This window comes from Emys orbicularis, chromosome 6 (assembly GCF_028017835.1).
Source record: "Emys orbicularis isolate rEmyOrb1 chromosome 6, rEmyOrb1.hap1, whole genome shotgun sequence".
NCBI lineage: Eukaryota > Metazoa > Chordata > Testudines > Emydidae > Emys > Emys orbicularis.
The window spans coordinates 354746-379457 of NC_088688.1; the positions used below are offsets into that span (position 1 = coordinate 354746).

Genomic DNA, 24712 nt, shown 5'->3' on the forward strand with positions numbered 1-24712 from the left:
CCTTGGCCGCCCCAAGCACCTGCTTGTTAAGCTGGTGCCTGGAGCCGGCCCTGCTCCTGAGCCCTCTGTGTCACAGGAAGGGTGGGGGTGTAGTTACAATGATGTGGATGGGTCACAGGTGCTGTGTTTATGGGGCTCATGGAGGAATCTGTCCCCAGACCCCATTGCTGTGAGAAGGGCACTCTGCTTTTAGGGCTCATGGAGGGGTCAGTTCTCAGGCCCCATTGCCAGGGGAGGGGAGCTGTGGTTATGGGACTCACAGAGGGTCGGTCCCAGGCTCCATTGCTATTGGACGGGCTCTGTGGTAATGGGGGCTCACAGGAGGGTGGGGTCAGGCCGCAGCCCCCATTGCTATGGGAGATGAGTTGTTATGGGGCTCACTAAGGGGTTTTTTCCAGGACCCATAGCTATGGGAGGGGAGCTGTGTTTATGGGGCTCATGGAGGGTCGGTCACAGGCCCCCTAGCTATGGGAGGGGAGCTGTGGTTATGGGGCTCATGGAGGGTCAGTCCCAGGCCCCCTTGCTATGGGAGAGGAGCAGTGATTATGGGGCTCATGGAGGGGTTAGTCCCAGGCCCCATTGGTATGGGAGGGGAGCTGTGGTTATGGGGATAATGGAGGGTCGGTCCCAGGCCCCATTGCTATGGGAGAGGAGCAGTGATTATGGGTCTCATGGAGGGGTCAGTCCCAGGCCCCATTGGTATCGGAGGGGAGCTGTGGTTATGGGGATAATGGAGGGTCGGTCCCAGGCCCCGTTGCTATGGGAGGGGAACTGTGGCTGTGTTTGAGCTGCATTGCTGGGAGGTTGTCTGAAAAGGAAACCCTGTTCAAGCTCCGGTCGCGTCCCTTGGCTCTAGTCCACGTTAAGGCTCCAGATACGCACACCCTGGTCCCAGCCCAGACCCCCAGCTGGCAATGACATTGAACTTCAGGCAAGCTCCCAGTGCAGCATGTATTTCACCCTTCACCTGCCCCGCAGACTTTGCCTGCAGTCTCTATAAAAGGTAAAGGCTGTGTGAGTCACTGCCCCCTCCCGCTCCTGCCCTCTCTCTCTCCCTCTCACGCAGACACAGTTCAGCTCCGGCCGCCCAGCACAGCTCCTGCTGCTCTGGCAGCCAGAGGCAGGCTCTGCAGTGGAGAAGTGGGGCCGTCCCACTGAACTGGCACTTGTTGGAGGATGAGCTGCACCAGGCTGGGTCTCTCTCTCCTGCTGCTGGCTGCCCTGGGCTGGACTGAGGACGAGCATGGCTCAGAGGACTCTTCTCACCCCAAAAAGAAAGGTGAGTAAATCCCAGACTCTATCTCTGGTTCCCTTGGCCACACACAGCTCTCTGGTGTCTGGCTGCTCACTCTAGGGAGAGATGGGGCGCAGGGTACTTGGCGCTGGTTCTGCTCCGCACAGGGCTGGCTGGTGTCGCCCTGCTGGTTCTCTAACACATCCCAGAAGGGCTGAATGAAGCATGTCCTGTTTGTGTCATGGGGCAATTGTCTGCTAGGCTGCTGGAGAGGGCATGTCGGCTGCCTAGAGCGCTGCTGGAGGAATGCCCCTGCACAGACAGTGCTTCAGTTGCTGCCTCCAGTCCCCCAGCCCAAATCCTGGATCCGCTTCCTGTCTCTCAGCACCTGCTGGACCCAGCGCACACAGCCAGGGCACCCATCACAGCAGCAGCTAAGCCCCTGGGGACTCCCACCAAAAGTTCAGTCAGTGGGGATGGAATTTCTCCCAGCTTCACCTTGACAAGAGGACATGACCCACAAATGGCACCACAATGCAGAGAAGGTTGCCAGCTGTATTGACCCTGGAGAACCCAGCACACCTACAAACTGGAATAGCCTGGTCAGGTGTAACCACAGCAACATCTCCCCGCCAGGCACTCTGCCCAGTCTGCCAATTAAATAAGCATTTGTGTACACAGCCGTACAGACCCTCCACCCCCTTTGGCCCACCCCCATGACCCCCACCATGTATAGATCCTGTGCCCCCTTTCGCTCACACCATGTATAGATCCTGTGCCCCCTTTCCCTCACCCACCATGTATAGATCCTGTGCCCCCTTTCCCTCACCTTAGTCCCCTCCTTATGTGCACAGACTTATAGCTCTTAAAGCCACAAGGGACCATGATAGTCATGCAGGCTGACATCCTGCATAGCACGTGGTCCCATTCTTCCCACCATGTCACACCCCTCACCTCTCCTGCTCACCTCGCCCACTTTCTACATACAGCTCCTGAGCCATCTCCTGCAGCCCCTCTTTCTCCTCGCTGGGCCCCAAACCCCTTTCCACACATTAATTCCTTTTTCCATCAGATCAAAGGGATTAATGTCAACTTGGCAGTTACAGTTCTAACACTCAGGGGAAAGCGATGGCATGTGACTGGTACGGTCAGCAACTCAGACGGGGGTGGCCTGGCACAGCAGCCTGGACAGCGAGGTTGTCAAGATTTATGGCACAGCCACATGGGCAATAAGGTGCTGGGGGGAGGGGAGGCATATGGGGATGGACCTGAAACAGCTGCATGGATATTCCAATGCTGAGCTGGTTTATGGTGCTTTTCATCTGTAGCGTTGGTCTGTTGGCGGTGAGCGTGCTCAGACATACTGCCCTAATAGGGTCAGAGCAGTGCTACCGCCAGGTGCCACTTCACACTCACGTCTTAGGCCCCTTAGTGCAGTGCTGGGCTATCACAGAACCTGCTTGAATCACCTGAGAAATCGATGAGGCACCCGGGGAGTGGGAGAGAAAAGTGCAGTGATGTTCCAAACAGCATCAGTCGCACTCTGTTCTGCTGGAGGAATAAATTCAGCCACATCTCAGTGCAAGGCCTGGAGGGTGTGATACAGTGGAAGGGCTGTGGTCATGTCTCAGTGAAGGAGGCTCTCAGGGACTGTCACACACTTCAGTTCAGTAAGACTTGATTGTCATGACTGGCTAGACAAGTGCTGGAAAGTGCAAGAAAGAAACAGCCCATTGCAGTCTCTGTCAGAGATGGGGCTATGATTCACCCTGGTCAGAGCTTCATGTCTTTGGGGTTTGAGCCCCTGGGTCCATTTGTTGTTCCTGCCCATCCCTGCCCCAGGGCAGGTGGTTCCATAATGTGGGGCTGTTTCTTTCCATCTCCAGGGTCCAGCAGTTCTTCACTCTGGTAAGATATTGCTTAGGATTCCTGATAGTTGGAGTCTAACTTCCATTTGTTCTGTTGCTGTGGGACATTGGACTAGAATGTTTCTCTTTCTCTCTCTTCTTTGTCACAGAATCATAGAATATCAGGGTTGGAAGGGACCTCAGGAGGTCATCTAGTCCCACCCCCTGCTCAAAGCAGGGCCAATCCCCAGACAGATGTTTGACACAGGTCCCTAAATGGCCCCCTCAAGGATTGAACTCACAACCCTGGGTTTAGCAGGCCAATGCTCAAACCACTGAGCTATCCCTCCCCCTGGACAGTCACTGCTCTGTGAGTTTGGCCTATGCTTTGTGCAGCCTGGTCCCCACCCCTGGTTTATGGTCACTGAGTCTGTATTTGGTGAGGGTTTGTCTATTTCTGCACATGTCGCTGCAGTGATGTCTGTACCAGTGTGATTGTTCTGTGCAGGGATCTGGGGATGGAGCTGTTTTGGATTCGTTCTCCCTGGCTGCCCAGTGTATGTTTGCATTCTAGGTGCTGGGCTTGTGTCTTGCATGTTTTCTGGCTGTGGGTAAGGGTCTTTGCTCTACCGGTCAGGTGCTGAGGGGGCTGTGCTGAGCCCAGGGAGTGGGGATGCAGAGGTGTCAGTGCTGCAGGGGGCACGGTGCTGTAATATAGCTGGGGGGTGCTGTCATGTTTCCATGCTGGAAGTTCCCAGGGGGTGTCGATACAGGAGTGAGGCTGCAGTTGGGTTGTCCATGTACAGGGGGTTCCTGGGAGCTCAGAGAGTGCAGCAGCTCTCGAGGGGTGAGAGCCAGGCAGGCATTGAGAACACAGCAGTGAGTGCAGTTGGAGAGCCTAGACAGACTGAGTAGTGGGTCCTGGGCAGGATGCTGCAGGGTGCTGTGCAGTCAGAATCTATTACTCCCTACATTGTCCTTGTCGCTGTCTCACTCCAGTATCACCCCCCTTCCTCACCTCTTTGTCATCCTCACCTCATCACCCCATGTCACCCCCACCTCATCTCAGCCCCCCGCCAACCCTCCATTGCACCCCCCTTACTCCCATCTGGTCCCTGTGTTGCCCTCCATCACCCTGTTAGACTCCTTGTGCTGAGCTGTGAGCACCATGGCCACACCCAGCTCTGTGGCTGGACTAGGCTGCAGCTCCAGGGTCTCTGCATCCTGCCTCTTGCCTCCTAGCACATGCTGCTGGTTGGAAGTGCTACTTGCATCAGGGCTGGGGTGACTCAGGGGAAGCTGTGGCATGTGGTTTAGTTTTATAGGGTTGTACTAGAACTCGAGGGATCTGCACAGGCAGCGTCCTGGGGAGTCATTACTCTCCGCAGGTTGCATCATTTCCTCCTACAGTGCCAGGAGATGCACTGAATCGGTGTGGTTTGTGGATGTGATGGTGGGAAGAACCTGCCCATTGGTGCCAGAGGGGCAGGTCTGGGGCTCTGGGTACAGTGTGTGCTCCAATGGCCAGCGCCGGGGGGAGCTTCAGGCTGGGTGCTTGTAAATCTGCTGCTAAGATCTTGGGGGCAGGGTGTGTGTCAGGGCAGAGACCCGATCCTACCTGGGGCCTCTGGAACCAGAGGGTGTCTGCTGGGCTCCCCCATCTCAGCGCTTGCACCATGGGGCAGGACAGGGCAGAGCTGGACTGGATTTTGCTGCGGCAAAAGAGAAAGCACTGCCAGGTGCCCTGCCTGTCTCTGGGAGGGGGCTCGGCTCAGGGCTTTGTGTTACACAGTGCAGCAATCTTGGGGGAGGAAGGGGTGCCCTCCGCGAAAGGGTCCTGTCTGAGGTATGGCTTGGGAGAGTCAGCTCTGACCTGCGTCCCTGGAGCCTCTGCCAGCTGGTCTGAGTTCAGTGCTGGAGTGCGAGGAATGCCCTGCAGAATGGATGGGCCCCAGGCAGCAGGGCTGGGAAGCTGCAGAGCAGAGCCCTGGCTGTGGGGAGAGGGGATGGCTGTACCCACAGCTGAGCAGTGGTTATTGCAGCAGATTGTGCCGGCAGCATGAGCTCTGCCAGAGCTTTTCTCTGCCCCCCCCCCCCCACACACACACACACACAGTATGGGCTCCTCAGCCGGGCTCACCCTGTGTTTGGCCAGAGGCCCCCATGCAGCTCCCTAGCCCTCGGGGCCCTCCCTGCTAACCCCTCACCTCTCAGGCATGCAGCTACCCAGCCTGTGCCGGGCACAGAGACCTTGGCCCTGATAAAATGGGCAGGGTTGTTATCAAGAGTGATGGGGAGAAATAGCATCTCCCTGAGGGAAGGAGAAGGAGAGCGAGACTCTGGGGCCTTGATCCCTCCCACCCTGGAGAGGCTCCCCACGAAGTCTGTCCCGGGACAGCGTTCACCTGCTTCTGTTACCCAGTCTCCTTCTCATCCTGCACCTCCCCTAGTCCCTCCTGCCCCATGTCAGTCCCACTGCAGCCATCCTAGTCCATTCTCCTCCCCATTCCTGTCTCTGTCCATTCCCAGCTCCATTCCTGGTCACCTTCCATCCCAGTCTTGCCTTAGTGCCCGCTCCCATTTCCCTGCGGGTGCAATCTCCGTCATCCTCTCGCCTCCAGGAGCAGGGGCTCCGTGGCTGTCAAGGGACGGGAAAGGTACGTTGGGGCTTGCCAGCCCTCTGCCACCTTCCTCCAGAGAAGCACAGAGGCCGCTGTAGGGAATTGGCTCAATTCCCAGGCACCAGGACCTGTGCCCTCCACCGCCCAGGAACACAAGGAATGTTCCCTGTAGCAACACGAGCTGCCAGCTGCGGATTAGAGACTGTCACAAAGGTTTGCACTAGAGCAAGATTTCTAAACAGGGCTGAGGGTATTGCGCAGTCAGAGCTCAGGCTGGGAAGGAGCGAGGCCCGCATGGGTGGTGCCCAGGGTGTGCACCGGAGAGCCGTGCCCATGGGCTGTGCCTGCGTGGGAGGGCAGGGGATCCTGGAGAAGCTGAATCTGAGCCATGTGAAGGTGGAGGGGCCAATGAGCAGTGGAGAAGTAGCACCAGACATGGGGCATATGCAGGGAGGGGCCAAGGAGCATCAGATGAACAGTGTCTATGGGGCATGTGCCAGGACAGAGAGGTGGAGGGCAGCATGCCCACAAGGAAGAGGAGGGTGAGAATTTGGGAGATCAGAGCTCCTCATCTTCGGGGAGCGACTGTCCAGGAATGTGCCCTGGCGTGAGGGCCAGGCACCCTCAGGGTGGGATTTGGGGATCCCTGGCATTGTCTGTCACTAATGGAGATACGGGGATCCCCCTCATTTACTGGGTGAGAGGTCTCTGGGTGGAGCTGAGGTCTGGGGGGTTTTGTACCAGGGTAACCCAGGTTCCAGTCCTGTGCCTGGGAGCAGGGGGCAAGTGGAGTAGAGGGGGACAGGGCTCTGTGAGGGTGGGAGGGCAACAGAGCAGGTACGAGCCAGTCACTGACCCCAGGACGCATGCACCACACCAGCCACCAAGGCCTGGTTTCCAGCACAAACAGGCTGGCTGTTTGCCAGGAGCTCCTGGGAACTGGGGGCTTCAGCTGTCCCATGGTCAGCAGCTTCTTTTCTGCACAGGACTAGTTCCAACCCACAGCCTTTTCAGCACCTCCCCTGACAGCAAACTGGCTCTGCTTTCACTGCCTTCCTTGCGGGAGCAGTGTGGACATGCAAAGCTGCCTGCCTTTAATGGCAGCAGCTCCTGCCCTAATGTAGCAGTAAGGAAGGCACAGACCTGGCACTCGCGCAGGCACTGCCATGATGAGCATCCTCAAAATGCCTGATAGCGAGAGAGCGATTTCTGGTGGCACTTGGATGTGTGCAGTGACGAGGAGAAAGTGGCTGAAATTAACACAGAGGAGCTTTAGGCTGAATCTCAGGCTGCCAGAGGAGGGTCTCCCTGGGCAGGGCCCTGTCATCTGCAGCATTTCTCGCTGGACTTGACAGAAGCCTAGAGAATGTGCTGGTGGCTGAAGCCTGCCTTGACTCTGGGGATGGGCTGGGACAGGGTGACAGGCTGTCTTGCTTCTCTGATTCTTTGAGCCCAGTGGCAGCTGAAGATGCCTCGTGTGCAGCTCTCTCTGCTGAGTTCCCTGGTTGGGATTCTCACCAAAGCAAATCTTGGCCCTGCCAGTTACCCTGTGAATGTAGTGACCTAACCGGTGGGTGGCCAGTTGAACTTTCACTCAAGGCTTTTGAGGTTATAACCACTGAAGCCTCACTCCTCCTGAGAGATAGGTAACGGATAGTTAGTGATCATGTCACCCACCACTGAAATGCGTCCACCTCTGGTGTGGTACGTGGCAGCTGTTCAACAGTGAATAGCAATGCTACTCAGCAATTTCTGACTGGAAGAAAACTGTACCCGACTGCAAGTACAGGGGGAATTTAAGTGGCAGGCTATAATTACCTGCACAGGATTTGGGCCAGGGCCCCAGTGTTACCATCCCTTGTGCAAAGTGCTGGGGGATTGTTAAAGCCCATAAGTGGACAGGACCTTGGTACTACAGCCTCTCCAGCAGTGCCTCTTTGCCCCACACCGGGACATTGGGTCAGTGCGGAGGCAGAGAGAGGAGCCCCAGTCACCCATGCCATGATGGGCAGTATCGAGGTGTTCCGTTGAGGTGCCTCCTACAGGTGCTGATCAGGCCCAGCTCTGCATAAGCTTGAGAGAGCTGCCGGGATCACAGCACAAAGTGGCCTGGCCAGAGGCTGTGATGTTACTGGGACTTACCAAACGATGGTCTCCAAGTGAGACCAGTTCTGCTGGTCTGAAGGGACAGGGCGATAGAGCTCAGGGAAACGCTTATTGCCAGCTAGGAAACATTTTGCTTTGTGGGGGCTGAACAGTGAAGTTTGTTCTGCCTGAATCTCTCTGACTAAGAAGCGCTGGCGTCATGGCAAGCTGAGGCTGCGGGGGAGGGGAGGAGAGGGGGGACAGCCTCCCCAGCTGGGAGCTCAAGGGCCGGGCAGGACAATCCCGCGGGCCGTAGTTTGCCCACCTCTGCCCTAATTGGATCCCATTGTGGGGTGAGGACAAGGCCAGCTCCCAGCTACTCCCTTGTGCTGCTGCTGGCGTTGTCTGTGTCCTGGAGCTCGTCATGCTGCAGCGCTGTGCTCCCCACCCCGCGTCTGAGATCAGCTGAGGAACAGGGATCCTGCTGCTGCTCCTGGGCGTGAGGGAGAGGGACAGTCTGGCCATAGGTAAAGACAAGTGTTGGGGTCTCCTCCCGTGCACTCCCCTTTGTCATGCCTACCTCGAGTGTGGAGCCCTGTGTGCTCCCCTTTGGGGTGCAGCCTTTCCGTGAGGTGAGGCAGGAGATTGTGGGGCAAAGCTGAGTGAGTGTGTGTGGAATAGACACTTCTGGGAACAATGGGAATGCAGCCTCCTGGCCTCTGCCTCCATCACATCCCTGAGTGACTGCAGGGCCCAGTGCTCATTGCCAAGGCAACTGGAGCAGGGAGATCTGATTCCTCTCTTTGTGTATGGGCCAGGCAGGGCCTGGGGGGAAGGAGCGCGATCATCTCAGGGCATTAGCACTGAGCGAAGGAGGGGCTTGGAGAGAGGACGGGGGCAGGAGAAGGCAGCATTGGAAGAGTTCTCTAAAAACATCCGCTCAATGTGCAGCGGCAGTCAAAAGAATTAACAGACTGCGAGGAACAGTTAGGAAAGGGAGAGATAATAAGACAGAAAATATCATAATGCCACTACATAAATCCATGGTGCCCCCACACCTTGAATACTGCATGCGGATCTGTTCACTCCATCTGAAAAAAGATAAATTGCAATCGGAAAAAAGTGCAGAAAAGGGCAACAAAAATGATTAGGGGGATGGAACAGCTTCTGTATGAGGAGAGATTAAAAAGACAGGGACTGTTCAGCTTAGAAAAGAGATGGCTAAGGGGGAGGTCTGTAAAATCATGAGTGGTGTGGAGAAAGTGAACAGGGAAGTGTTCTTTACCTCTTCATACAAGTATTTCTTCACACAATGCACAGCCAGCCTGTGGAACTCCTTGCCGCAGGGTCAGTGTGGGGAGCAGGGACTGGCAGCTGGGAGACACTAGAACCTCTCAGTGAGGGAGTGGTTTGCGTTGTGGCTAAGCACAGCCCTCCGCCATCCCCTGTGGTGAGTTCTATTTAAGTTGGGTGGACCAGGCCCTGGTACCACTGTAGATGGTGACAGGACTGTGCCCTGTGCTTGGAGGTGTTGGATGCTCAGGGCTGAGATGTGCAGGGGTGAGTGCTTCTGTGTGCTCCTGATGGTGGCTGTGTCTTTGCATCTCACTGGGAAATGGCGATGGGTGAGAGCGCTGCCTGTGTAGGCCTCGGTTCGTTTCCCCTCAGAACGGCTGGGACAGGCTGACGGGAGGCCAGAGGACAGCAGGTAATGGGCCAAGATACCATGTAGATAAGCACAGTGCAAATGCAGGGCGAGTGAATTGCAGGAGCAAGGCAGAAAGAGGGAGAGAATGTGGAGAGGGGAGAGGAAGGAGCGTGAGGAGGGAGATGCAGATGCAGCTGATACACTGACCCCTGGTGACCCACCCAGCCTCAACCATCAGCACTTGGACACCCAAGACCAGACTCTTCCTCCCTTATGCATGCTGAAGTCTCTGGGAGCACTTACAGAGTAAGGGTAGCAGAATAGGCCATAATTAATTACCCTCCCCCTGCCTTAAGAGTCTGAGTGGGATTTCAGAGTTTGGCTCAGGCCCACTGCTCTGAGGGATACAGAGGAACTGTTATGCCTACTATGAAATGCAACCCCCTCTGAGTCGGGGCACGGCAGCTGGTCTACACAAGAGTGACGAGCAGGAAATGGAGGGGAATCCTGGACTCAATGAAACTGTAGGCAGGAGCGAGGGATGCAGGACAGGTTCACCTGAGCAGGGACGGGTTGGCAGCAGACATGCCAAACCCGTGAAAAAAAATCAGAAATTGGGCTTGTTTTTGGCTTAATTGGCTTGTGAGTTGCTTGTTGGCTAGTTTTTGGCTACTAGCTTGTTGCTTCTTTTTTTTGATCAGCTCCTGGCAAGCAGGGGCAAGGGGGGGAGAGAGTCAGGGGTGCACAGTGGGCCCACCCAGCACGCCGGAGGGATCTAGTCACATAGAGTGTTGGGGTTCTTAGGGATTGGCTTGTTTAGGCCTTGTTTTGAAATGGGATTAGCTTGATTTTTGTCTTATTGTGAAAGTCGGGGTGCTTATTTACAGCGTGAAAGTTGGCAACTGTGGTTGGCAGGCCGTGCTGCTGCCTGGGCAGTCTGCTGGGGCCAGTGCTGTGACGCCCGTATCTGTGGCTCTTAGTCTAGTTTCTGCGCAGGCAGCGCCAGGATGGGCTGTGCAGCAAGATGCCTGCCGAACACTCATCATCTGATAGCAGATAGGAAAGATGTATGTGGGAACTGGACTCCTCCTGGGAGCAGAGACGAGGGGGAGGGGCCCAGAAGAATGAGGAGATGAGTCTATGGGGGACTCTGGCAGAGCTGCAGAGAAGAGCGAGGGCCCTGTTCAGTATGGGGGGGGGGGGGGACTGATTGGCCTCTGAGGCTGGGAAATTCCCTGGGGAGCCCCAGGCCTCAGAGGCCGCCTCTAGCCCAACAGCTTTAGGGCTGGCTCTGCACTGGGCTAAACATGTCACACATTACATGCATTAAAAACTGGCTAACTGATAGATCTCAGTGTAACTGTAAACGGGGAATTGTCAGCGAGCAGTGCTGGGGATTGATTCTTGGCCCTATGCAGTTGAACATCTTTATCAATGACCTGGCAGAAAACATTCAATCATCACCAATAAAGTTAGCAGATGGTAGTGGTAAATAGTGAAGAGGGCAGGTCATTGATACAGAGCGATCTGGATCACTTCGGAGGCTGGGCGCAAGCAAACAATATGTCTTCTAGTACAGCTAAATGTAAATGTACCCATCCAGGAACAAGGAATGCAGGCCATACTTACAGGATGGGGGATTCTATCCTGGGAAGCAGTGACGCTGGAAAAGATTTGGGGGTGTGGTGGATAATCAGCTGAACATGAGCTCCCAGTGTATTGCTGTGGGCAAAAGGATTAATGCGATCCTTGGATGCATAAACAGAGGAATCTCAAATAGGAGTAGAGAGGTCATTTTATCTCTCTATTTGGCACTGGTGCTGTAATGCCGTGTCCAGTTCTGATGTCCACAATTCAAGAAGGAGGTTGATAAACTGGAGAGGGATCAGAGAAGAGCCACGAGAGTGATTAGATGATTAGAAAACCTGCCTTAGTGACGGGCTCCAGGAGCTCAATCTATTTAACTTAACAAAGAGAAGGTGAAGGGGTGACGTGATTACAGTCTGTAAGCACCTGCATGGGGAACAAATATTTAATCATGGGCTTTTCAATCTAGCAGAGAAAGGTCTAACATGATCCAGTGGGTGGAAGGTGAAGCTAGACACATTCAGACTGGAACTTGGATGTACATTTTTAACAGTGAGAATAATTAATCACTGGAACAGTTTACCAAGGGTGGTGGTGGATTCTCCATCTCTGGCAATATTTAAATCAACATTGGATGTCTTCGAACAGATCTTCTCTGGGAATTATTTTGGGGGAATTCTCTGGCCTGTGTTCTACCTGAGGTCAGACGAGATGATCACAGTGGTCCCTTCTAGCCTCAGACTCGATGAACTAAGTGGGTGGGGGGAAGGGAGCAAGTGAGACTTAAAGGTCTGCAGAGCTTTCTTCCCACTCTAGCAACACCACCTATGAGCAGCCAGCATAGCTGCACTGAGTGGATTCCTGCACAGGGAGCGCGGAGCCGGTGCTCGGGGCGGGGGCAGCGCGTGGAGCACCATGGCCCTCCCGCCTAGGAGCTGGACCTGCTGGTCACTTCCGGGGCGCAGCGCGGTGCCAGCCAGGACAGGTAGGGAGTAGCCTGCCTTAGCGCCGCAGCACTGCCGACCAGACTTTTAACGAAAACCTTACACCTGGTCACCCTAGGTCAGACTAGTCCTATGAGAGACATACAGTGTCAGACTGGTCCTATGGCCCATGCTATACACAGGGTCAGACTAGTCCCAGGGCCTGTGCTATATACAGTGTCAGACTGGCCCTATGGCCCATGCTATACACAGGGTCAGACTAGTCCTAGGGCCTGTGCTATGCAGGAGGTGAGACTGGATGGTCACACTGGCCCCTTCTGGCCTCGCAATCTGTATTCCATGTCCTCCTTGCAGCCCAGGCCCAAGTACCCCTCCAGCAGAGCAGCTTTGGCACCAGAGCTGCATTGGTGCTTCCTAGGCTAACAATTGTGGTGGTCTGATCCAGTCAGATACCTGCACACTCGTGGTGTTTGAGTCCTGCCCACAAGCCGCCAGCCCTGGGCCCACACTACAGAGGGAAGGGGTGGTGAGGCAGCAGTGCCACTACAGCTATATCTACACTCTAAGCTAGGGGGTGAGTGCCTTGCTTCTGTTCACGTACTTGTGCGAGCTCTCCTAGAGTTAGCACACGTATAAGGGCAGTGTTGCCATGGTGTAATGATGCAGCCTTTGGCGGGACACTACTGAGAGTATCAATCCAGGACAAATTGCTTAGAGCAGGGCAGTCACAGCCCAAGGCTGGGGGTCCTTTGCACACCAAACCAGCCAAACAGAGAGGACTTCGGTTTTACGCCACTGGCTAACCAAAAACCAGACAAGCAATTCCCCTAGACACTCCAGTTTCCCAGTATCACCAGCAGCACCACTTCTTATGGGGATGAATGGTTATGAAAACCAATACCCCAGTAAAAGAAAAAAGGTTCTCCCAATCCCAAAGAACCAAGCCCCAGACCCAGGTCAATATACAAGTCAGATCTTACACACAAATCACGCTGTTGCCAATCCTTTAGAATCTAAAATCTAAAGGTTTATTCATAAAAAGAAAGAAATATAGATGAGAGCTAAAATTGGTCAAAGTAATAAATTACATACAGCAATGGCAAAGTTCTTGATTCAGGCTTGTAGCAGAGATGGAATAAACTGCAGGTTCAAATCAAGTCTCTGAAACATCCCCAGCTGGGATGGGTCATCAGTCTTTTGTTCAGAGCTTCAGTGTAGCAAAGTTCCTCTAGAGGTAAGAAGCAGGATTGAAGACAAAATGGAGATGATGCAGCTGCCTTTTATAGCCCTTTTGCCATGTGGAAGGACACCCCTTTGTTCTTACTGTGGAAAATCACAGCAGCAAGGTGGAGTTTGGAGTCACATGGGCAAGTCACATGTCCATGCATGACTCAGTTCTTTACAGGTAGAGCAGCCGTTGCTCACATGCTGCCTTGAATGTTCCCAGGAAGGCTTCCCATATGTAGATTGGAGTCTCCCAAGGTCCATTGTCAGTTAAGTGTTTCTTGACTGGGCACTTAATCTGAAAATTCCTTCCTCAAGAAGCTGACCAAATGCTTCACTGGTGCTACTTAGAATCAAACACACTGAGATACAAGTATAGAGCCAATATTCATAACTTCAAATACAAAAATGATACACACCTACAGACAGCATAATTATAACCAGCAAATTACAACCTTTTCATAGAGACCTTACTTGCACCAAATCTTGTACAAACGAGGTCAACTATAGGACCTTGGTTGCAACAATGATCTGTATGGTCCCAGTTCATGTCAATAACATCACACATGATGACATGGGTAGTAGCACCGGAGGCACGGCGTGGCCGTGCCAAGTACATGCCCCCCATTTCAGGCATGTTGGTACTCAACACAGCTAAGTCCGGCTCTGCTGCTGTCGCTATGCTGCTATTTACGTATGTTTACGAACAGCGACTCACACCCAGCTCAGTGTAGACATAGCCCGAGACAGCCCCTGAGTCCCCCCCGCCCCCCAACAGTGCCATTGGATCTCAGGACAATGAGCAGCCTCAGGGCTGGGCCTGGGGAAATCTGTCTTTCTCATCTATAAACTCACGCTATTAATATCAGGTGTCTTTCCATAGCCATTGCCAAGGGCAGGGCCGGAGAGCAGTGCTGTCAGCTCGTCAGGCTCACCTCCCGAATGGACCGAGTGTGACAACACCACTGCCAGGTTCCCGGCCCTGCTCAGAGTCAGGGCCATGGAGACTCCAGCTACAAGAGCTGTACCTTGTGGGATGGGGGCTGTTCGCCCCAGGAATTGGGGGCTCCACTGGCCCCTTTCACTTCCCCCCTCTCCAATAAAGAGTCCTATGGCACCTTATAGACTAACAGACGTATTGGAGCATGAGCTTTCGTGGGTGAATACCCACTTCATCGGATGCATTCACCCATGAAAGCTCATGCTCCAATACGTCTGTTAGTCTATAAGGTGCCACAAGACTCTTTGCTGCTTTTACAGATCCAGACTAACACGGCTCCCCTCTGATACTTGACTCCTCTCCAATGTTTCTGTGTCCCCAGGTTCTCTGAACCCACCCACCCCAGCCCCCACATTGCTGCCTTTCCTGTTCCGGGGTCTGCTCGCCCATTTCTAAACTTCATCAACCTGGAGAGAAATGCATATTAGAACCAGCATGGTACATGTCAATGTGAACAGAGCAACTCCCCACCAGGGAACCCTGCCTCTCAGTGATATAAGAACATAAGGACGGCCAGACTGGGTCAGACCAAAGGTCCATCCAGCCCAGTATCCTGTCTTCCAACAGTGGCCAATGCCAGGTGCCCCAGAGGGAATGAACAGAACAGGAAATCATCAGGTGATACTAATAGGAACTGTGTAATCATGGGAGACTTTAACTTCCCGGATATAGATTGGGGAACAAATGCTAGTAACAATAATAGGGCTCAGATTTTCCTAGATGTGATAGCTGATGAATTCCTTCATCAAGTAGTTGCTGAGCCGACGAGGGGGGATGCCATTTTAGATTTGGTTTTGGTGAGTAGTGAGGACCTGGTTGAGGAAATGGTTGTAGGGGACAACCTTGGCTCGAGTGATCATGAGCTAATTCGGTTTAAACTAAATGGAAGGATTAACAGAATTAAATCGGAGACTAAGGTTTACGATTTCAAAAGGGCTAACTTTAATAAATTAAGGCGACTAGTTAGGGAAGTGGATTGGACTAACATATTTATGGATCTAAAGGCGGAAGGTGCCTGGGATTATTTCAAGTTGAAGTTGCAGGAGCTGTCGGAGGCCTGTATCCCGAGAAAGGGAAAACGGTCCGTAGACAGGAGATTTAGACCGAGCTGGATGAGCGAGCGTCTCTGAGGGGTGATTAAGAAAAAACAGAAAGCGTACAAGGAGTGGAAGATGGGAGGGATCAGCAAAGATACCTACCTTATTGAGGTCAGAGCATGTAGAGATGGAGTGAGAAAGGCCAAAAGCCGTGTAGAGTTGGAACTTGCGAGGGGAATTAAAACCAATAGTAAGAGGTTTTATAGCCATATAAATAGGAAGAAAACAAAGAAAGAAGAAGTGGGACCGCTGAAGACTGTAGATGGAGTGGATAAACGAATATTTTGCATCGGTCTTTAATGAGGCTAATGAAGGGCTTAGGAATAGTGGCAGCGTGACGGATGGGAATAAAGGAGGGGGGGTTGACATTACCGTATCCGAGGTAGAAGCCAAACTCGAACAGCTTAACGGGACTAAATCGGGCGGACCGGATGATCTTCATCCGAGAATATTAAAGGAACTGGCGCGAGAAATTGCAAGCCCGTTAGCGATAATTTTTAATGAATCTGTAAACTCGGGTGGTACCGTTTGACTGGAGAATTAAAAAAAAAAAAAATATTTTTTTTTAAGCTAATGTGGTTCCTATTTTCAAGAAGGGGAAAAAATGTGACCCGGGTAACTACAGGCCTGTTAGTTTAACATCTGTAATATGCAAGGTCTTGGAAAAAATTTTGAAGGAGAAAGTAGTTAAGGACCTTGAGGTCAATGGCAATTGGGACAAATTACAACATGGTTTTACGAAAGGCAGATCATGCCAAACCAACCTGATCTCCTTCTTTGAGAAAGTAACAGATTTTTTAGATAAAGGAAATGCGGTGGATCTAATATACCTCGATTTCAGTAAAGCGTTTGATACGGTACCGCATGAGGAATTATTGGTTAAATTGGAAAAGATGGGGATCGATATGAAAATCCAGAGGTGGATAAAGAACTGGTTAAAGGGGAGACTGCAGCGGGTCGTACTGAAAGGTGAACTATCAGGTTGGAGGGAGGTTACCAGTGGAGTTCCTCAAGGTTCGGTTTTGGGTCCGATTTTATTTAATCTATTTATTACTGACCTCGGAACCAAATATAGGAGTGGGCTGATAAAGTTTGCGGATGACACAAAGTTGGGAGGTATTGCCAATTCGGAGAAGGATCGGGATATCCTGCAGGGAGATTTGGATGACCTTGTAAACTGGAGTAATAGTAATAGGATGAAATTTAATAGTGAGAAGTGTAAGGTTATGCATTTAGGGATGACTAACAAGAATTTTAGTTATAAGCTGGGGACGCATCAGTTGGAAGTAACGGAAGAGGAGAAGGACCTCGGAGTCCTGGTTGATCGCAGGATGACTATGAGTCGGCAATGTGACGTGGCCGTGAAAAAAGCTAATGTGGTCTTAGGATGCATTAGGCGAGGTATTTCTAGTAGGGATAAGGAGGTGCTGGTTCCGTTATACAAGGCACTGGTGAGACCTCATTTGGAGTACTGTGTGCAGTTCTGGTCTCCCATGTTTAAAAAGGATGAACTCAAACTGGAACGGGTACAGAGAAGGGCCACTAGGATGATCCGAGGAATGGAAAACCTGTTGTATGAAAGGAGACTCAAGGAGCTCGGTTTGTTTACACTAACCAAAAGAAGGCTGAGGGGGGATATGATTGCTCTCTTTAAATATATCAGAGGAATAAATACCAGAGAGGGAGAGGAATTATTTCAGCTCAGTACTAATGTGGACACGAGAACAAATGGATATAAACTGGCCGTCGGGAAGTTTAGGCTTGAAATTAGACGAAGGTTTCTAACCATCAGAGGGGTGAAGTTCTGGAACAGCCTTCCGAGGGAAACAGTGGGGGCGAAAGACCTCTCTGGCTTTAAGATTAAGCTTGATAAGTTTATGGAGGGGATGGTTTGATGGGATAACGTGATTTTAGTCAATAGGTCAATAACGTGCCATCGCTGGTAATTAGTAACAATGGTCAATGATGGGATATTAAAAGTTACTACAGAGAACATTTTCCGGAGGGTCTGGCTGGAGAATCTTGCCCGCATGCTCGGGGTTCAGCTGATCGCCATATTTGGGGTCGGGAAGGAATTTTCCTCCAGGGTAGATTGGCAGAGGCCCTGGAGGTTTTTCGCCTTCCTCCGCAGCATGGGGCAGGGGTCGCTTGCTGGAGGATTCTCTGCAACTTGAAGTCTTTAAATCATGATTTGGGGACTTCAACAGCTGAGTCAAGGGAGAGAATTATTCCAGGAGTGGGTGGGTCAGCTTTTGTGGCCTGCATCATGCGGGAGGTCAGACTAGATAATCATAATGGTCCCTTCTGACCTTAAAGTCTATGAGTCTATGAGTCTATCCCCTGTCGCCCATTCCCAGCTTCTGGCAAACCATCCCCAGCTGGGGAACAGGGGCCTTGCACCTGGCCTGAACCTCAGCATCCCCAAGGTCTGCCTGCCCGAGATGGGGAGTGAATTCGAGAGGGGAAGACACCCCGCCACCCAAGGTCCTTCAGAATCCAAACCGAGGGACGCTGAGCAAGCGCATGTTAGTTGAGTTCAGTGGCCTATTGGCCTCCCCTTTCCTACCTCCCCCACCACCCTTCTGAAGGGTTGCCAACCCTCCAGGATTGCCCTGGAGTATCCAGGAATTAAAAATTAATTTTCATTAAAGATTATGTCATGTGATTCCTAACCTCCAGGAATAGGGCTAACCAAAATTGGCAACCATACCCCTCCTGGAGCTAAGCCGTAAGGCACCTACTCGCTCCTCCTTAAGATCCAGCTCTGCTCCAAGGCCTAAGGGAAGGTGCCAATGGCTCAGGGCTGAGCAGAAGAGCCAGTGGGGAGAGCTGAGAATGGTTATCTTGTAGCAGGTCTAGGTAACTCTGCGTCTTAGCCCTGCTCCCCTCCTTCCTGCGTTGTGTTTCTCAGGCTCACACATTTCTTCTCAAGCTCTTTGGGGCGGCTCAGTGCCTGTGAGTGCTGAGCGTGTCTCTGGGGCAGTACGGTGCTCCAGACAGGCTCCCTTGCAACAATCAGCGCATAGAGCTTAAGGCCTGTTGGGAACATTAGATCATCTAATCCGACCTCTTGTATACCACAGGCCAGAGCCGTTCATCCAGTTACCCCTGTATTGAGCCCAATAGCATGTGTTCGACTAACGCTTTTCCAGAAAGGTACCAGTCTTAACGTGAAGATAAGAGGTGGAGAATCCACTCTGGGAGTTTGGTCCAGTGCTTAAGCACTGTTACAAATTGTGCCTTAGTTCTAATTTGATTTTGTCTGGCTTTAACTTGTAGCCGTTGATTCTTGTTTTGCCTTTCCTGTAAGGTTGAAGAGCCCCTTAGTACCTGGAAGATCCTTGTAGGCTGTAATCAGATCACCTCCGGCTTCCTTTTGATGAGCTAAACAGATGGAGCGCCTTAACTCTTTCAGTCTAAAGCATTTTTCAGCCCTCACATAATTTTTGAGGCTCTACTCTGCACCCTCTATAATTTATCAACAGCTTTTTAATCATGTGGACACCAGAATTCACCGCAGTATTGCAATGTTGGTCTTGCCAATGCTGTAAATACAGAGGGGTAAAAATCACCTGCCTTGCCTCCTCCCTACTCCCTTGTTTATATGCCCCCTGAGCACATGATCTGGAGTTTCTGCATCTCATTAGGAAGGTAGGGGAAAGTGTAGCCTTCCTGCTAAGCTAAACGTCTTCAGGCCTCACTCCGCGAGAGCACTGGCCCAGAAGAGGTTGGCGGTGGAGAAGGAGCAGCTTTGGAGCTAGCTGGGCACATGGCAGAGCATTTGTACAATTTCTCAGTGCATGGGACTCAGATCACTTAAAAATGGCCCAAATTTCCAGAATGTTCCAGATGCATCAGATTGGGCTGAGTGAGCAGGAGAGAGACTCTCCGAAGGGGCCTTTCTCAGCGTGTGTCGAGAGAGGAGCTGGCCCTGATGCCACGGGGGGGTCTGCCAGTTCTCACCTGAGTGCAGTGGCGGCTTTAGAGTTAGTGGGGCCCTGTGCACAGCTTCATTTTCGCACCCCCCCCCCCCCCTCGGGACCCAGCCAAGAAAAAGAACATTCTCTTTTATCTCCCCCAAGTTTTTCATTCATTTTTTCATAAAATCATAGAAGATCAGGGCTGGAAGAGACCTCAGCAGGTCGTCTAGTCCAACCCCCTGCTCAAAGCAGGACCAACCCCAACTAAATCATCCCAGCTAGGGCTTTGTCAAGCCAGGCCTTAAAAACCTCCAAGGATGGAAATTCCACCACCTCCCTAGGGAACCCATTCCAGTGCTTCACCACCCTCCTAGTGACAAAGTGTTTCCTAATATCCAACCTAGACCTCCCCCACTGCAACTTGAGACCATTGCTCCTTGTTCTGTCATCTGCTACCACTGAGAACAGCCGAGCTCCATCCTCTTTGGAACCCCCTTTCAGGTAATTGAAGGCTGCTATCAAATCCCCCCTCACTCTTCTCTTCTGAAGACTAAATAACCCCAGTTTCCCTCAGCCTCTCCTCATAAGTCATGTGCTCCAGCCCCCTAATAATTTTTGTTGCCCTCTGCTGGACTCTCTCCAATTTGTTCACATCCCTTCTGTAGGCGGGGGACCAAAACTGGATGCAATATTCCAGGTGTGGCCTCACCAGTGCTGAATAGAGGGGAATAATCACTTTCCTCGATCTGCTGGCAATGCTCCTACTAATACAGCCCAATATGCCGTTGGCCTTCTTGGCAACAAGGGCACACTGCTGACTCATATCCAGCTTCTCATCCACTGTAATCCCCAGGTCCTTTTCTGCAGAACTGCTGCTTAGCCAATTGGTCCCCAGCCTGTAGCGGTGCATGGGATTCTTCCGTCCTAAGTGCAGGACTCTGCACTTGTCCTTGTTGAACCTCATCAGGTTTCTTTTGGCCCAATCCTCCAATTTGTCTAGGTCACTCTGGACCCTATCCCTACCCTCCATCGTCCTCCTATATTATAAGTAATAGGAAGTAAATGAAAATAAAGTGAGGTACCTTGATTGGGACCGGGGTTTGGGGCAGGAAGGGGTGCAGGGGTCGGGCTCTGGGAGGGAGTTTGGGTGCTGGGTGCAGGCTCTGGGCTGGGGCAGGGGGTTGGGGTGTGGGAGGAGTCAGGGGGTAGCAGTTACCTTGGGCGGCGTGGCTCCCAAAGCGACCAGTACACCCCTCTGGCAGCGGCTCCTAAGCAGGGGATCCAGGGGGTCTCTGCGCACCACTGCCCGCAGGCGCCGCCACCACAGCTCCCATTGGCCGCAGTTCCCGGCCAATGGGAGCTGCGGAGTTGGTGGTCGGGGCGGAGGCAACGCGCAGAGACACACACACCACAGGGGCTGCAGGGACATGCCGGCCGCTTCCGGGAGCAGCGTGGGGCTACCCACCACAGAATGCAGGCAACCTGCCTGCCTGAGCCCTGCAGCGCCGCCGGCTGGGACTCGGGGGCTGGTTGTTAGATGAGATTTGTCCTGCATTTTGGGGGGTTCCCACTCATTGGGGGCCCCATGCCACTGCACTGTTTGTTTCATGGTAAATCCGCCTCTGCCTGAGTGAGAGGAGGGGGAAGGGTGAGAAACTGGGAGGGAGCTGGGAGCGAGTGTGAGGCAGTCCAGCTGGGCGGGGACTGGAGGGCTGCCTGGAACTGGTTTGTTTGCTGCCAGCTCGCGGCTTCCACTCATTCTCTCTCTCTCTCTTTTCTTTTCAAGGTCCTGGCCACGGTCACTGGAGCTATGCAGGTAACTACACCGTGGTTACTCGTACCCTTTCATATCACACAGCAGGCCCTGGGCCCATGCCAGCCAGGGTTAATTATTACAGGGCTGCCTTGCTCTCGCCCATGCTCTGTCGTGCCCTGCCCCTGTTCAGCAGCAAGGGTGGGGTCTGGTACCAACCCCAGAGGGGCTCACAAGCATTTCTGGGGCCTGACAGGCCCAGGGAGAGGTGGGAGCTGCTCAGATTCAGATAAGAGAGAGTGACCTGTGGGGAGCCGTTGTTGGGCCCCACCCTGCCCATCTGTTCTATGTTCCCACAGGCTAAAAGGTTCATTCACTCACTGAGCTGGACTTCACCCACCCCTGGGGTCACTGGGAGAGCCAGGTTCCATGTTCACGCAGACCTAGGGTGACCAGATGTCCCGTTTTTATAGGGACAGTCCCGATATTTGGGGCTTTTTCTTATATAGGCTCCTATTACCCCCTCATTCCTGTCCTGATTTTTCACACTTGCTGTCTGGTCACCCTATGCAGACCTAGGGTTGCTCCCGCTGCTGGAACGTCACCCCCGGCTTAGAAGCACATCCTCTCTTATGGGGTATTGACTCACCAGTCCTGTGTCCCCCTGCCATATGCACCCCGCTTTGCAGCGAGGCTGGCTGTGCAGCTCCCAGCCCATAGGGAGGTGGCCCAGGGCGCAAGCCAGGCTCCTGACCCTGTGCCTGCCTGGTGAACTGGCTGTTCTGCTGCCCGCAGGGACAGCCCAGCTGGATAGAGAGTTCCTCACATCACTGGCATCCCACGCCTCTGAGGCCTTTAACCAGGGCTGGGGCTGGAAATCTCAGCTGTGCCTACAGGACCTTTGCTTTGCTCCTTGAGCTTCCTGGCTCCCCTGACTCCACCATGCCGGGCTCCTCTGCGTCCTTCTTTTCCTTCCATGCTGGGTTTCCCTGCTCCTCTCTCCACCCACCCCATGCAAGCCGCTGTCCTCCCCACATTCACACCAAGGCCCAGGTCACCATTATCCTGAGCCTTGTGTCTCATTTGCCCTATAAATCAGAGTGGGGACACCTTACACTCACTTTGCACTGGTGTCAGTGACAACACAAGGTGCAGGGGACTGGTGAATTAGGCCCCAAAATGTGAATTGGGCCCTATAGAAAGGTCTCACTCAGACTTGCCAATGGTCAGATCTGCCCCTCCTGAGGCCCAGCGATGGGCTGGAGGTGGGGGTCCAGGACCTCTTATGTCAGGATTGTGCACCAGCCCAAAGAAGGCTAAATGCATCCCTGTGTCTCCACCCATTCCGTTAGCCCGTTAGTGCTAAGGGCGTGTTCGGTGCAGCGCCGAGCCATGTCGGCCAAAGCCCCGTTAGTGCTAAGGGCGTGTTCGATGCAGCGCCGAGCCATGTCGGCCAAAGCCCCGTTAGTGCTAAGGGCGTGTTCGGTGCAGCGCCGAGCCATGTCGGCCAAAGCCCCGTTAGTGCTAAGGGCGTGTTCGGTGCAGCGCCGAGCCATGTCGGCCAAAGCCCCGTTAGTGCTAAGGGCGTGTTCGGTGCAGTGCCGAGCCATGTCGGCCAAAGCCCCGTTAGTGCTAAGGGCGTGTTCAGTGCAGCGCCGAGCGGTGTCGGCCAAAGCCCCGTTAGTGCTAAGGGGATTTTTGTGCAGCGCCGAGCCGGGTTGGCCAAAGGTCCGTTAGCACTAAGGGGGTGTTCGGTGCAGCACCGAGCCGGGTTGGCCAAAGGCCCGTTAGCACTTAGGGGATGTTCGGTGCAGCGCCAAGCCGTGTTGGCCAAAGCCCCGTTAGCGCTAAGGGGGTGTTCGGTGCAGCGCCGAGCCGGGTTGGCCAACACCCAGGTGCATGGACTCACAGTGGCTTTACTCACGCTTCACACCGCCAGGGTTGTACTGAGCTGTTTGCAAACGGCGACACCCTGCGACGTGCTGCCGCATCCCGTCTCGTGGGGTTTGCCTGTGTTCGAGGGCAGCGTGATACTAAGTGGGAGTGTGGGCAGCTTGTGGGTATAAAGCGGGGGAGTGATTGTGTGAAAGCGTCCGGGGAGCTGGGAAAGGGGAATAGCTGTGAAGAGTGGGGTGGGGCGAAGGGTTTAGAGTGAGCTCCAGGGGAGGAGAGTTTAAATTTATCTCCTGCAAGGCATGGTTTAGCATGAGCACACTGGGGAGTCTCCTTCAGAGCAACAGTTTAGGGTTAGCACATGGGCAATAATTATTGAGGGTGAGCACTTGGAGTGAAGGGGGCTAGGGGAAGCACCCAGGGACAGAGCCGTCCCTAGGGTATGGCAAATTGGGGCAACTGCCCTGTGCCCCACGCTTTGGGGGCCCCCGCGGTTCGTGAGGAGGCAGGTGGGGAGGTGGGCACGGGGAGGCGAGGAGCAGCCCCCCCCCACCAATCTCCCCCTCCCCGCAGCGCCTCCTGCTTGCCAGCGGGCCCTGCCAATCAGCGCCTCCCCCTCTCGCCCGCGGCTCAGGAAGCGCTGGGGGGGAGGGGAGAGGAGTGAGGGTGTGGCGCACTCGGGGGAGGGGGCAGAAATGGGCGGGGAAGAGGTGGGGCAGGGGTGGGAAGAGGCAGGGTGGGGGCGGAGTAGGGGTGGGAAAAGGCGAGTCAGAAGTGGGGCCTTGGGGGAAGGGGTGGAGTGAGGGTGGGGCCTGGGCAGAGCCGGGTGGGAGCACCGCCCGGCAGATAGAAACTCTGCGCCTATGTTCCGGGCCCCGCACCCCCATAGGGACGGCCCTGCCCAGGGAGCACGTCTATTAAGTGAGCACCAGTGGGACCACTGGGGCAAGGGCTCAAGGGGAGGGTGAGTTCTCTGGGGGAACAGTCCAGGGTACGTGCCCAGAAAGGGAAAAGTGAATGGTGAGCACGTGGGTGAAGCAGTCGATCAGGATAAGCACCGGGGGAGGAAATGTTCAGGGTAGACACCCAGGGAGAACCAGAATAAGTCTCCTCTGTGCTCACTTTAAACCACAGTGCCTGGGTATCATCCTAAACCAGTCCCCTGGTCTGCTCACTCCATGTAGGGGAGAAACATGTAAACGCTGTCCCATGAGTCTGTCCTACCACTCTTCACTGTGCTCACGCTAACTGCACCTCTCTGAGTGCTCTGCCTGAACCGGTCCCCTCTCATGCCCCCCTAAATATTTCCTCCCTGGACACTCACTCTCAAATTCTCCTAACACAAACCCCTGGCTCTTCCCTACATGCTCATCCTACCCTGTTCCCTGGGTGCTCCTGCTGAACAGCTCCCTTAGTGTCCACCCCAAACTGCTCTGCCCTCAATGCTCTGCCCTGGGTGTCCATTGTAAAGCGCTCTTCTCAGGTGCGCCCCTCAATGATTCCACCCTACATTGCTCCTCTCTGGATGCTTACACCTGTTCATTGACTGTTCACCCTACACTGCTCCTCCTTTGGGCCCTGCCCTAAACCGTTCGGTGAGGGTTCACTCTAAATTGCTCCATCTCTGGGATTCACTCAAAAAACATTCGTCCAGCGTTCACCCTAAAGTGCTGCTCCCCACGTGCTCACGCTGAATCATTCCCTGGGTGTTCTCCCTTAATTGCTCCTCCTTGGGTGTTCACCCTAAACCAAGCCATTGGCATTCACCATAAACCTTCTTCCCAGGTGTGTGCCCTGAACAGTTCCCAGGCACTCACTCTAAGCCACTCTGCCTAGCAATATGCACCATGAACTGTGCT

General features: G+C 53.6%; 1 protein-coding gene across 1 annotated transcript in view; it reads left to right on the plus strand.

Moving 5' to 3' along the window:
- Positions 1-1176: 1176 nt before the first annotated feature.
- CA9 (carbonic anhydrase 9) overlaps positions 1177-24712 on the plus strand; it is a 43199-nt gene continuing 19663 nt past the window's right edge. The window contains exons 1-2 of the mRNA XM_065406589.1: positions 1177-1279; positions 20994-21023. Of these exons, the coding sequence (XP_065262661.1) occupies positions 1177-1279; positions 20994-21023 (133 nt within the window). The remainder of the gene's footprint in view (positions 1280-20993; positions 21024-24712) is intronic.